Source organism: Sinocyclocheilus rhinocerous, unplaced genomic scaffold, assembly GCF_001515625.1.
Source record: "Sinocyclocheilus rhinocerous isolate Xijiao unplaced genomic scaffold, SAMN03320098_v1.1 scaffold1435, whole genome shotgun sequence".
Classification (NCBI taxonomy): Eukaryota; Metazoa; Chordata; class Actinopteri; order Cypriniformes; family Cyprinidae; genus Sinocyclocheilus; species Sinocyclocheilus rhinocerous.
The window spans coordinates 110,091-125,010 of NW_015644861.1; the positions used below are offsets into that span (position 1 = coordinate 110,091).

Sequence of the window (14,920 nt, forward strand, 5' to 3'; positions counted from 1 at the left end):
CTGTTTCAGACTTTTCTGCACTTTCATTTTGATATTTGTTAGTTCCAATTCATGTTAATTGGAAGAAAAAGCCAAAAAGTGTTAATGCACGTCTAGTTTTCTACATGCTTTTGTCTTTGAGTGACCTGCTGTATTCCCTGCTGTGAAAAATAAGTGATCCATCAAACCAAACATCCAGATTTATCTCTGTTAATGAGTGCCAATGACTCATGCAGGACATAGAAGATGAAATCATAGAGACAAATTAAGAGCAGCAGCCTGAGAAGAGATTTGTTGTTATTTCTTTTAATCATTAAATTAATCTGTTCATGATTGTTATTAGTTGGGCTTGTGCATACGAGCACAGAAGACGCTCTTCACCCTTATATATATATATCTTTTTTTTTTTATATTTAGCAGGTGTTTCTATCAAAAGCAGCTCACAAATGAGGAATTATACAACACAAACTACAACACAAGCAGTCTTCACAAAGCTGAACACATCTTTGATGCTTTATAATTGTAGAATCAAACAGTCAGACTAAATATGTGTCATAATGCTGAATTGCTCGAAAAGCTTAAAAGCTGAATTGCTTGTGTGTCTTTTATCTCCAAGATTACCAGAAACTCTCCATCATCCTTTTGTAGTTCGTCTGGTGCATTTTTATACGCACAACATTTATTTTCATCAGTTCACAGGAGAAAATTAAAAAGGAGTGATGGTTGGGAAGAGACTGTGTATTTAGCTTTTAAATATAAATGTATTACCATTTAAAGAAAAACAAAGCAGTGGGAGAAATTCAGATGGATTAGCTGAAAGGCAATGAAAAAATTATGTATGTGCAAAATTAGTGTGTAGATAGCTATGTATGCATATTTAGATAGAACCTGTATGGCTTTCTTTCTTCCATTGAAACTAAAAGGAGATGTTTAGTAGAATGTCCAAGCTGCTCTCTTCCATTCAATGAAAATGGAGAGGGAGGATTGTCAAGCTTTAAATAATAAATAAATAAATAAATAATAGCTGTAGTCCGTACAACTTGTGCTCTGTTCCATATCTTCTGAAGTGTTTTGTTAGCTTTGTGAGAGGAACAGATGAAAATGATTTATTACAATCTTGTTTTGACAGCTGTGGTCACTTTTCACTTTCATTGTATACAAACGAGCTTGAATATTCTGCTATAAATAACTCATTTTGTGTTCCAGGGAAGAAGAAAAAAAGTAATTCAGGGTTCAAAAGGAAGTAAGGTAATTATGACAATTTTCCTTTTTTGGGTAAACTATGTTTTTCATTATGTGTGGCACACAATACAATCAATTACAGCATGGCTGAATGTAACCTATGATTGACATTCAGTAACTAATTATGTTTTTGTGAAGTCAACTAAGCCATTGGGCAGTGGCCAGTCTCATTACCTTCACCAACCGAGCGCACTAATCTCATTCATTTTGATCTTAGCACTGCCTTTAGCACTCCCAGAGCTGTCTATCTGTTGGGTGAAGGCAATCCAGTTTGGAGCTTTGATTATTTTTTCCAGCTGTCTGGATACTAACACACTCTTTCTCAGCACCAACACTTTCCCTTCATCTGCTTCATTATCAACTTTGGTTTCTCAGAAAGGCTGTTGCCACTCCGTAGGGGACTAAACGCGGAAAGCTTCCCTGATATTGATCTCAAAACTATTTATTTGATGAACGCATCCAGTCCATAGGGATTGTAGAACTTTATTTTCGAGAGATATTGGCTAACTTTTTTTAACGTTTTTCCTCATTTCTTAAAGATGTGTTTTTTTTTCAATGTTAAAATACTTTAACAGATGACTATAAGCCTCATTCACACAATACCAGCATCTTTGTTATTTTATGTCACCATTCACTGTTTGGTCGCCAGCAGCTGTTTCTTGTTCTGGTTTTGCTTGTACTCATTATTGATGTCTAATACTGCTGAGATTTCGTTCCAGGTTATTTGATTTTGACACTGAAACAGATTTATGCCACTAAACCTGTTTGGAAACAATCATTAATTTGTCATTTAATTTCATAGTAATATGGAAATCAAACCCTTCACACAGTAAGTATTTATACACTACAAACATTTATGTATGTATGTGTGTATGTATGAATGTATGTATTTAAAAAGATTAATACTTTTATTCCGCAGGGATGCATTAATTTGACCAAAAGTGACAGTAAATACATTTTTAATTTTACAAAAGATTTCAAATAAATGTTCTTTTGAATTTACTATTCATCAACGAATCTACAGAAAATGTACTATGTATAGTAATATTTCACAATATTACTGTTTTTCTGTATTTTTGATCAAATAAATGCAGCCTTGGTGAACAATTTCAAAATCATTAAAAAAAATCTCACAACCCCAAACTTTTGAATGGTTGTGTATTTCATTTTGTAACTCTTCATGCAACTCAAAAGGACAAGATCTTTTTAAAATTTACATTTCATTAAAAATTGTAATTTCGTCTGCCTGTTTATTTGTGTGTGCACACTCATCCCAATGTTCCTGTCACGCCTGTAAGTCTGTCTGTCATTTAGATGGAACAAACATAACTGCCAATGCTTTGATATGAATCCACAAGAGGTCTAGAGTAATCACACACACAATGGCATAAACACAGAGTGTCTCCCGACAGACAGTAGCTCATTTCGATTAAGTCATAACATCATTTATTTTGCTTTTCTTTATTCAGCCCAGCACACTGCGTCCTGTTGGTTAGATTGACTGAAACTATTAGCTGTCAGACGCAACTGCCGCATGAATTACTGTTGCACTGAGACTTTTTAAATTATTTTTGAATACACTGTCCAAAACAATGATGGGGTTATGAAAGTAATAATTAGTGGTGCTTGCAAAGGTGAGAATCACTATTATTGCTCATAGTTGTAGGGATTTTTCAAAACCCTTAATATGAACACTGTCCTAACCAGGCACAATTCAATAAAGTGACAAGCTATGTTATCACAATGATGTTCACAATTATAATAATTATAACAATTATAATAAACTCAAAAACTCCCTTTGCTTTTAAGAGTGCTGTTATATTGCACATTTCATGACACTTTCAAAGTGAAATTTCCAGTGAGTGGCAGTAAAACACAGTTTTATGTAAAACAGATTAACTTGAATCTGGCGATGTTGTTGTCCATATCGACGGGAGTTCAGAAATGACATATCTAGTATTCCACTAAACCTTCAATGCTGTCGGGTTTGAAAATAACATTGCACCTACACTAAACCTAACCCTTACTGATAGTGTTAACAAAAGCAAATGTGAGATGAAAACACATTTGCTGAAGCAACCATGCCATTTTAGCTTGTTCTAAAATCTTTTATCGTGACTCGTGTTTCACGAGACTCGCTCTGCATCGTAAGTGCAATGCTTTCGCAGATAAGTTACTGAGCAAGTTTACTACTGCAGAAAAGCCATATAGAGCTTATGTGATGCAAACATAAAAACTGTACAAGTTTACAAATAATGTTAATGGAAAAAGCTTTTTTTTCAGTCATAACACAGTATATTCGTAATAGGCAATCTGTCCAGTAAACACAGTTTGTGTGAACAGCAATAATAGTTTTTGCTGGTATTTTACTGCCACTAGTGTTCATTTCAGCAGGAAACTGCATTGAGTTGTATGTATAGGTACATTTTTGAAGTTTTGCAAAAAATTAAGGTGGAGGCAATTTTTTCAGTGAGCCTATAGGATATTTTTTAAAGAGGTAAACAGCAGGAACTGACCAGAAAGTTGTTTAACTTTTTGCCAATAAGCTGTATTCTCTCTGGTTCACTCTGTTTTTTCTTTTGTTGCTTGGTGATTCACTCACATACAAACACATTTATGTCATCCTTGCAATGATACACACACACACACGTGTACATTTGCGTCTGTGTTGCCAGTACGGGTCACATCAGATGTGTCAGTGCTCACACATGCTACTACACACTACACACACACACACACACAGCCACAGCCACGGTCATGTCAGAAGCGATTAAAATCAGTTTTCCAGTCAGCAGGGTTTGAATAGAAAGAGTTGAAGGTGTTGTGAAGGAAAGAGTGCTCGACAATGCTTTTGATCAACTGACGTAAACAGGGTCAAAGACCTTTTCCATTTTGTTTTCAACTGTTATAGCAACAGCTGTTATGTGTGAAAGCTCAAGGATATTAAATCCGAAATTCCAACCCCAATCTGAGTCATATTTGCTACATCCAGTGATACATGAGAACTTTTCACATGCATGTAAAAAATGATCTCTCTCTCTGTCATAATTCCCACCAAGTGAAATCTGTCATCTGTCAAATTTAGCCAAACTGCCTCCCTTGAAATTTTGCATCGTACACAATTTATCCGTTGCAGGAATATTCATATCTCCATCAAGATTTCATCACTCTGTGGGACTGAGCAATGCATCTTCTATTTATCGGTATACATCATGATAGTGGACATGCTGTGCCAGCACATCTAAATGTCAAATGATGGATAGCTTCGCAATATGCGAGTATAGAGGATATACAAGTCTTCTGAAGTCATATGACAACTTTATGTGAGATGTGAGGAACATGTTGAAATTTGAAGTCGCTGTTCACTAATTATCGTCAGTATGAAGTTTTCAAATACTTGGAACATGTTGAAATTTGAAGTCGCTGTTCTCTAATTATCATCAGTATGAAGTTTTTAAATTATTGGAATATAATGTACATATGGTATATAATGGTCATATTGACTACTTTTAAGGAGCTTATAGGAAAAATGAACAGCTTTTTTGTGGAAAGAATCTATTTGATTAAAAGACTATTTTTGTGTGTTCTACAGAAAACAGTAACATATTGGTTTAGAACGAAAAGAGGGGTGAGTCCATTTTTACATAATATACTGTATATAACATACTCAACATTCTATGTATGAGTTGTACTGATTGAACAAATATCACTACATTTTAACAAAAAAATAAAATAATAATAATTAATTAATTAAGCCCAGTGATATTGTTGTATTATGCAAAATAATAAGGGCATTTTAAATGAAGTGGACCTGAACAGTTGACATCAACTTAAAATGATAATTGTGACAGACAATTTGCATAACTTAACATATAAAACAGAAGAGTTTAAATCTTCATTCACAGATGAGGGAGATAGTGGAGTTTGTATTTTCTATAAATTATTTCATATAGTTTAAAGAAAATATAAATTATATTATAAATATTATATATGTATGTATAAATGTATAAATATGAATAATAAACTCCTAATTTGCTGCTTATTAATAGTTAGTAAGGTAGTTGTTAATTTTAGGAATAGGATTAAGGGATGTAAATATGGTCATGCAGAATAAGACATGAATATTTGCTTTATAAGTACTAATAAACAGCCAATATGCTAGTAATATAAATGCTAATAAGCAGCTAATTAATAGTGAGACTTGGTCCTTAAAATAAAGTGTTACCATATATATATAAAAATCTGTACAAATAGTGTTATAACACTGTCATCAGCATAAACACCAGTGTTTTAGCCACAAATGCATTAGGAAGTAAATAATTTTAGGCCAAACAAAAAGGCTAAAAGCTAATTTTGAATGGACTGCAACTTCTAACAAGTTTAAGATGAACAGAACAGCTTTTTCCAATTTCTCTTTATCACACATCTGATGGTGCATCGATAAGAGGAACTGGAGAGCAGCTCGGTGTTGTGAAAGGCTGTGCAAAAGACCGGTCTAATCTCCATCATTAAACCTGCATAATATATCACAGCCAAACTCTCATAGACAGCTTTTACCCTGCTGCTCAGTTAATATATTAAAAACACACATTTTCTAAGACTACAGCACAAAAATATGGCAAAACACACACACACACACACACTGTATATGCCAATATATATCACACAGCCATATGCCTTCGGCCAACTGTGGTCTTGTTGCTGCATAAGCATATTAAAATACAAACTCACACAAGTATGTATTGAAGCACACACATTCTTGAGGCACAAACACACACACACACACAATTACATGTGATATGATATGAAATGAAACAAAATTTATTTTAAAGGGATTATATGATGTGATTTAAATTTTTCCTTTCTCTTTGGAGTGTTACAAGCTCTTGGTGCATAAAGAAGATCTGTAAAGTTGCAAAGTCTCAAATCCAAAGAGATATTCTTTATAAAAGTTAAGAGTCAACCACGCCTACCTAAAATGGCTCATTCTAACATGCCCCCACATGTCTACGTCACGATGTGCGAAGATTTGCATAACACCGCCCAAATGTGCACGCAAAGAAAGAAGGCGTAACTTTTATTCTCACTGTAGTATTGTTGTTGCCGCCGCCATGTCGTGAAGGCGCTGTGTGCTTCGTTGTGAAAGCGAAACGCTTGAGGTATTCGGCCAATCACAACGCACTGGATAGCTGGCCAATCAGAGCACACCTCGCTTTTCAGACCGATGAGCTTTGTAAAAAATCGACGCGTTTCAGAAAGGCGGGGCATAGAGGAGAAATAATAATGTACAGTATGTGGAAAATAGCAACATCATATGACCCCTTTAAAAATAATTTAATGTATAATCTGCCTAGTTTGTTTTTAGGAGTATGGAAAAATGCATTTGGGCAGAAAATTAACATGATTTCTCATAAGATTGACAAGCTGTATTCAGCATAATTAGCTCAAACACAGTGTGATGGACAGACTTTATTAGCAGTAACCACACCATTAGAGTCACTGTTTCTGACTTGAGGGCTTCATCTGTTCGTCACACCAGAGGCTCAGTCACAAAAGTGAAAGCACCCATTTTATTGACTCCCACAAAGTGTTGTGTATATCAACAACTGTGTACATAACTAAGTATTTGAATATGCAAAATGATTTATGCAAATACCAATGTATGCTGCTTGAACAGAGGGAGAATTACAAATGTGTCACACTGACTGGGTTAAATGAACAATTCACCTAAAAATCATGAATAATTTGCTTACCCTTTCCAAACCATGTGATTTTCAAAACAAGATATTTATAGATATAGATAGTGATAAGACATCAAGCTTTAAAATTTTGGAGAAAAAAATTATATATATATATATATATATATGCAGTGGTCAAATTGTAAAACAATTTCAAGGGGGATGGTTGGGCGGGGGTCCTGTGATTACAAAGGATTAAAAATGTTTTAAACATTTTTATTTAACAAAAAAGAAGCTTTATTAAATGAGTTCTGGTTTATGAACTGTTTTCCTGTCAAAAGTTTTAAGTTTTTTTTTCTTTGTGGGGACATTTGGTCCTCACAGTGTAGGTTAAACCAATGCACACACCACACACACACAAATGCACGCACACAATCTCTGTGTGTCTGTGTGCCAGATGACCTAAATTATGCCCCTTATTTAGGGGTGTGTGATATTGACAAAAAATATATATTTTGGAGGGGATTTTTGTCAATAACGATAATTAATATTTTGCTGAGTGTGTTTTTGTGCTGGTTTAGGCTTGTCGTGGATAAATAAATATGACACTAAAACAGCCAGTAGGTGGCGGCAAGTGTCTGTTTTAATGAAAGATTCATTGAATCCTTCAATCAAACGATTCTTTCAAAATGGCAGATTCAATTAAAATCGAAGCAAATTGACTGTCTTTATGAATGGATCATTGAATAATTGGCTCACTCGATTGTTCAAAAACAGATTCATTCAGGAAAGATACACCACAGTGTTGCTCTGAGACGCACAACATCTCTGCTCCGGCTGTTTGGAACTATTTCATTTGCAAAACGGGAAAAAATACAAAATGTGTCTAAAATGTAACTCACTCAATTAACTTATTGTCTGCTGAACTGCTGTATAAAATTAATTTAACATTTGCGATTACACACACGTGCTGATTCTTGTGTGATATTACTTAACTTTATCATATAAAGTAAAGAATAAAAAAATAAAAACTTACATAAGGATATGTTTCTTTCATTATTTGAATTATAGAGGCATTCTAACTGCATTCTAATAGGCTTCATCATGCAATAAATGCTTTTGGACTCTACTTACCTACTTGATAATGTCAGCTAGCGTGAATTAGAACAGGGTGATCATTTCAGAATGAACGCGTCCCTCGTCTCTCTCTCTCAGTATCGTCCCTCGTCCTCACAGTCACACATAGAACAGCAGCACAATAACGTTATGTCAGGGGAATGTCTTTAAACTCTAATCAAGGAAATATCATACCTTATTATGTTGTCTTCTTTTTAAAGAACGTCAGAAGTTTCACTTGAAACATATTGCGCGAAAATGACAAAAACATGCGTGAGCTCGCGCGCAGCTCGTTAATACTGAGCTCTGATTGGCCAATCGACGTTATTTAGTTTATAAATGATTATACGTAGAGAATATTCATGTTTAATTTGCACGATAAGTTTTAAACCTACATAATACACAGCATTATTAATTTAAAGGGGATGGTAAGGGGGATGGTGGTTTTACAGAGGGGCGCTTGAAACATTTTGCGCGAAAATGACAAAAACATGCGTGAGCTCGCGCGCAGCTCGTTAATACTGAGCTCTGATTGGCCAATCGACGTTATTTAGTTTATAAATGATTATACGTAGAGAATATTCATGTTTAATTTGCACGATAAGTTTTAAACCTACATAATACACAGCATTATTAATTTAAAGGGGATGGTAAGGGGGATGGTGGTTTTACAGAGGGGATGTTTTTTTTTGCCATTTTTGTTTTTTTCAAGAAGGCGGGGGCACCCAACAGCACTTTGATAACCAATCAGCAAAATCTAAAGATTAAAAAATTATTAAAATATATAAATATTAAAGGTAACATACAAAATATCTATTATTTTGACCAACAGGAAATGCAATTGATAAATTATATGAAATATCAACATATAGCCTAAAATACATTGTTTTAATAGTGTTTTCCCTTACCCAACATATATTACGATCATTAAATGGTTCAGTTTAATAATAATAATAAAAAAATCCTAAAGCATGCATAATGCATGCTTTATGTTTTTTGTTTATTAAAACTGAACCTTACAATCGTGATTCATGTCTCTCCCTCTCTTCCCTATCGAGAACTCTGAACTTGTGGGTTTGGCTTGTGTGGACGGATGTAATTCAGTCGTGAGTATCAGAGGCGGTTGAGCTCCACAGACCACCTCACCTAGACCTCAACCATTCCTTCAGGAAAACATATTGAATGAAATAGAAAACAGAACAACATGTACTTGTTTGTTTTATGTCAATATATAGATATAGCTACACAAAGATCTCTGTTTACCTGATGGTGATGTATCCTGAGGCGCACGACGTAATATTGGAGACGGCGAGGTGAACGCGCAGCCGGTAAGTCATTCTAATATAGTTCGTTGTAAGTTCAGACACGTATTTCCATCATTTCTCTGAAACGGGCATTAATAATACAGACTAAGATCCTTTATACGCCTCTCAATTTCTTCGTTTATTTAGTGCGCACTCCTTCACGGACCATTGCGCCGTCGGTGTCCGTGGACTGGGAAGTGTGCCATGAAGTTTCCACGGACTCCAGTGTGTTTATGTCTCTATAGTGATAATGGTTTTGCCATGTACCTATTCGTCTCTCAGATAAAGACGCTGGAGTGTGCTCGAGCGCAGGCAAGCCGTGCGTAATGAGCTCTTAACGCGCAAAATACATTTTACCTTAATTAAAGTGACCTGACAAGTTGCCTCAGAAGAAGTCGATGCGCCTTCTTTCGCTGTTAGAAATAAAACAATATGGTCTCGCCAAGATTTTCTCTGACAGACTCTCTCTGAAAGGATATAAAATATTCATACCCCGGAATGGAGATCCGTACTATCCTGTAGTCACTTGTAAGATATGCATGTGAATTTGAAATAGACTCATTTTTAATGTATTTGTATTCATATATGGTGAGGTTAGATTGATTGATTGATTGACTGTTCCATCTGTATAATACAAGTCCATTGGATATTATGAAGTTTTTGTGAGTTGTGTAATGTTTTCTATCTATCTATCTATCTATCTATCTATCTATCTATCTATCTGTTTGTACACTGAATTCCTAATGTCAAGTCGACCCTGTGTTTTCAGGTTGTCAAACCTATAAGGGCAGCTTGGTCTTTCTCCAAAATCTGACATGGCCATGTGATAAATGGATTCCCTCAGCTTAAGCAATGGCTCCTCTGGGAGCAAAGAGCTGGCCATCGGGGAGGATTCATCTGACGTGACTCTGAATCATCCGCTGCTAGAGCTGGGAGACAGCACCAAGCTTCTTGGGGTCCAGGTGGTCCTGATCTTGGCATATTCTACCATCATCCTTTTGGGTGTTGTGGGGAACTCCCTGGTGATTTATGTGGTTTACAAATTTAAGACACTCCGTACTGTCACAAACTTCTTCATTGCAAACCTAGCCGTGGCTGATCTGCTCGTCAACACGTTGTGTCTCCCGTTCACGCTGGCTTACACTCTACTTGGGGAATGGAAGTTTGGACAAGTGCTTTGTTTCACTCTGCCGTATGCTCAAGGTCTCGCCGTTCACGTCTCTACAATTACATTAAATGTAATTGCACTGGATCGGCATAGATGCATCGTTTATCACCTAGACTCTCGAATGTCAAAAGACACCTGCTTTCTGGTCATTGCCATCACCTGGGTAGTAAGCGCTGTTCTGGCTAGCCCACTGGCCATATTCAGAGAGTATGGGATTGTAGATCTTTCTCCAGGTGACTCCATTGAGGTTTGTGGAGAGAAGTGGCCTGACAGTAGTACAGACAGCACTCTATACTCGTGAGTACCAGACATGCATATTTTAATGAACAGCATTATTAGAGAATCCTCATGCCTTCAAGGGGTCTCAAATGTATGCTGTGTTCATTTATCAAATGTCACTGTCTTCCAATTGCACTGAAAGCACTTACATCTATATGTTTTATAGATAAATATACATATTTATGAAGATTAAACATTGATGTTTATGTAAACTGACAACTTTTAGGTTTTTGATCTTACAAACTTCTGAAACATTGTCAAAGAGTTTGATTATTGTGAATTATTTAGATTCAACTCATAGTATTACAATCTATTTTCATCTTTGAAAGCTTGTTCTGTAACAGATAAAATGAGTCCTAGCTTGTTTAATTTCAGAAGAAGATGACATGTTTTATGATAACATCTTTAACAATAACATAATGACACTCTTCAGCTGCCCTTACGCGATGATGGCTGTTTTCTTTCTTCAGAATCTCCACGCTGCTGCTGCAGTATGTGTTGCCTCTGGCAATCATCTCTTTTGCCTACATCCGTATCTGGAGTAAACTCCGCAATCACGTCAGCCCAGTTGGTCGCAATGACAGGCACCAGCGCCGCCGCAAGACCACCAAGATGCTGGTTAACATGGTGTGTACAGTTCCCAGTTTTCATGATCAAATATTATATCATAGTGTTCCTGCATTTTCATATTATTTTAGGCTTTCACATGTAGACAGCAAAAAGCCTGATAATGAAAACAATGAGTAATATCTAGTGGTTGACTGCAATGGGTTTTTATAATGGCTCTTCATACCAGTAATAACAGTAATATTGTGAAACATTATTATAATTTAACAGTTTTCTAATTTAATATATTTTAAAATGTAATTTATTCCTGTGATGGCAAAACTGAATGTTCAGCAGCCATTACTCCAGTCTTCAGTGTCACATGATCCTTCAGAAATTGTTCTAATATGCTGGTTTGCAGCTCAAGAAACATTTCTTATTATTATCAGTGTCATTTTCAATCAAAGAATCCGGAAAAAATATTATGCTATAATATTAAGCAGCACAACTGTTTTCAAGTTGTGCTGCTTAATATTATAGCATCATATATTTTTCAGGATTCTTTGATTGAAAATTCAAAAGAACATAATTTAAAAGTCTTTACTGTCACTTTTTAAAATCAATTTAATGAATCATTACAGAATAAAACTATTAATTTCTTTTAAGAAAATGTGTTTATATATATATATATATATATGGACTTCTACAGTTGATGACTTCTGATGTTCACATCAAGGATTTTAGTCTTTTTTAATGTTTTCTTTCTCTTTTTATTGTTTAGAGCCAGGACTGTTAGAACAGCATGCATTTCCCAAGAGTCTTCTGTAACCCAAATATTTTAGAGCTATTTTCTCCACAGTAATTTTGAAAGATGTTATAGTTGCCAATAACATAAACAGAGAACTAGAACAGGATGCAGATGAGGCTTTTTATTGCAGCTTGACCAGTACAGTAACATCTCACCCCGTCTGTTGCAGGTCGTGGTGTTTGCGGTCAGCTGGTTGCCTTTCCACGCTTTCCAGCTCGCCATTGACATTGACCACAGCGTGTTGGACATGAAGGACTTCAGGCTTCTTTACACTGTTTTCCACATTGTGGCCATGTGCTCGACGTTTGCCAACCCACTGCTGTATGGCTGGATGAACCGGAACTATCGCAGCGCCTTTGTTTCGGTTTTCCGTTGCAAGGAACGGCTTGATTTGTTGCACGCCGAGGGCCAGGCTGCCACAGCAGTTCGCAACAAACCCAAAAAAACTTTAGAAGCCCAAGATATAGTGACGACACATCTCAATGCAACAGATGTCTGAGATGACAAAGGTATATCTTTCTTATCTATCTGTCTGTGTAGATCTATCTATCTATCTATCGGTCTGTCTAACTAAACTGGCCCTCTGTATGTTTATATGGTTTAGGTGAGGATACTGAAAGGACTCCTGATGTCAAATCGACACTTCATTCCGTCACCAATTTCTTTATGGCACAACTTGCCATGGCCGATCTGCCTGTCATCATGGTGTGTCCCATCTATGCTGGCTTACACTCTACTGTGGGAATGGAGTTTGGAAGTGCTTTGTTTCACGCTACTGTATGCTCAAGGTCTTGCTGTCCATGTCCCAGTGTTAAATGAAATTGTGCTGGTGGCAACATCACAACAATGTGACCTAGCTAAATTCTATGTTGTGAACTCAGTGCAGTAAAAGGGCACAGTCTCGAAGATCTTCTCATCTACATTAATGCATCTTCACCAAGATCTATAAGGTGGTTGAATATACTTATACTTGAAGCAAGAATATTTTCATGAATATTTCCGGATCTTGCCGTGCAGATGCCTCTCCATTGGTAGGAAAGATAACTATACGCAATTTTGTTCATCATAGAAGAAGGACCATCATCATGAAACAGTTTCAGATGTTATCATATGACAAATTTGCGCTCTCTAATCTTTAAGCAGCCATCATCTCGTGTGAACTTACAGGCAGGTCATGCACTCAAATGGCTCTGGAAAGTGTTAACAGCAAATTGCTTCTCCTTTCATCTGAAAGTAATTTGCACAGAGGAATAGTGTGGCGGCACTCCTTCAGACTAACAACGGCACGATGACGGGGAGGTGTTTCTACCCCTGAGTTATGAATGTTTCAATACAAAGATCTGTATTATCTCCTCTATTAAACCTCGAGGGATGTTCTGACATTTCAATACTTTTCATATGAAAATATTAAGAATGTGTATCATCTAAAATACAGCACAAAGAATTATCTTTGACAGTACTTGACAGATCAAAGTGGATTGTTCACTTGCTGGTTCACTTTTTAAAAACTTAACCCTAGTAATGGGTTGGAATGTGCAAATATGACAACATAGATGTGTAAGTAAAAAAAGAAAATGGGAAAAAAAAAGGATTGTACAGGTAATGGAAACGTGCTCTCTACTGTATATTGTTCTCTTCTGTAAAGCTGTCACATTTGCAATCACCGTGCCAGATGAATGTAATTTCAATGTAAAAAAAGAAAATGTATCTGACACATTTTATATATATATATATATATATATATACACACATATATACACACACACACACACACACACACACACAGAGTAATTCATCTGCCTTTGAAAATGTCACTTGCGGACATGAAACATGAAAATATTCTGTTATTCCCTTGTGTTCTCCAATTTCCTGAAAGAAAATCGAACACAAAGCTGCTTTAAGCAAAAAGCGATGACTCATACAAGTTATGGGATTGCTGATGTATTTCTATTGACTTGGAAGGTATATGCCTGTCCACTGTAGAACTAAATGACTCCTTTTAACCTGAATCCTGCAGGAAATGAGAATGTCAAGTTTAATTATCACTATGGGCTTCTTTGTGGCTCCCACTTCAATTTGGGATGAGAATTGTCGACTCACAGTTTAATGCAGTTATATCTCATAAATAATTCTTATTTATAAGATATAGCTGCATTAAACTGTGAGTGTCGTTTTTGTTAAAGGAATACTCTGGGTTTAATACTAGTTTTCTCTTGACATAGAAAATAATTTTGACCAGTTCTTTGGCAAATAAAAACAAACAATAATACATATACAATGGAAGTCTAAGAGGCATTAAATGGCATAAATGTTGAAAAACACTATGTTTATTCATATGAAAGCCACTAAACATTTACATGATATGTACCAAAAAGGGACTGTTTACATGAAGAATCCACTTTTAGAAATTACATCTGTAATGCATAACCAGAAATTCATCTGCCAAAAAAAATAGGACAATTAACTAACTCAAATTTTTGCACTAAAGTGCTTTAACGACAATATTAAACTCACGTTTCTGTTTTTACACCCCTATGAAATTACTCCACGGATTATATTTGCATTTACTTATTGCAACAAGTAATTTGTCTGCCACACAGAATGCAAAATCACAGCCAATTAGAACTAATATGAGTGAGATTTTGGACCAATGAGAGTTCACAGTGGGCGGGGCTGACAGCATGACACCATGACACCAGCATGTCTACATTATAAACTTCAAAATTATTGTCTGTGGCAACAGCCTGCAGATACTGAAACTTGTTTTGAAAGCAGAATTTTTCTTAATAAGGGAAAGACG

General features: G+C 35.8%; 1 protein-coding gene across 1 annotated transcript; it reads left to right on the plus strand.

The window, feature by feature from the left end:
* The first annotated feature begins 9,136 nt into the window (after positions 1–9,136).
* LOC107758849 (neuropeptide Y receptor type 2-like) lies at positions 9,137–12,760 on the plus strand. The gene is made up of 5 exons (XM_016576678.1): positions 9,137–9,343; positions 10,089–10,784; positions 11,237–11,393; positions 12,290–12,629; positions 12,725–12,760. The coding sequence occupies exons 2-4, from the start codon at positions 10,150–10,152 to the stop codon at positions 12,617–12,619; spliced, it is 1,122 nt and encodes a 373-aa protein (XP_016432164.1). The 5' UTR covers positions 9,137–9,343; positions 10,089–10,149; the 3' UTR covers positions 12,620–12,629; positions 12,725–12,760.
* The last annotated feature ends 2,160 nt before the right edge of the window (positions 12,761–14,920 follow it).

Bases quoted from the DNA above. Each gene is read 5' to 3' on its own strand.
- LOC107758849 (XM_016576678.1), top strand. From the start codon at position 10,150: ATGGATTCCCTCAGCTTAAGCAATGGCTCCTCTGGGAGCAAAGAGCTG. The intron at 10,785-11,236 runs GTGAGTACCAGA...TTCTTTCTTCAG, and splicing joins ACAGACAGCACTCTATACTC to AATCTCCACGCTGCTGCTGC. The intron at 11,394-12,289 runs GTGTGTACAGTT...CGTCTGTTGCAG, and splicing joins CCAAGATGCTGGTTAACATG to GTCGTGGTGTTTGCGGTCAG.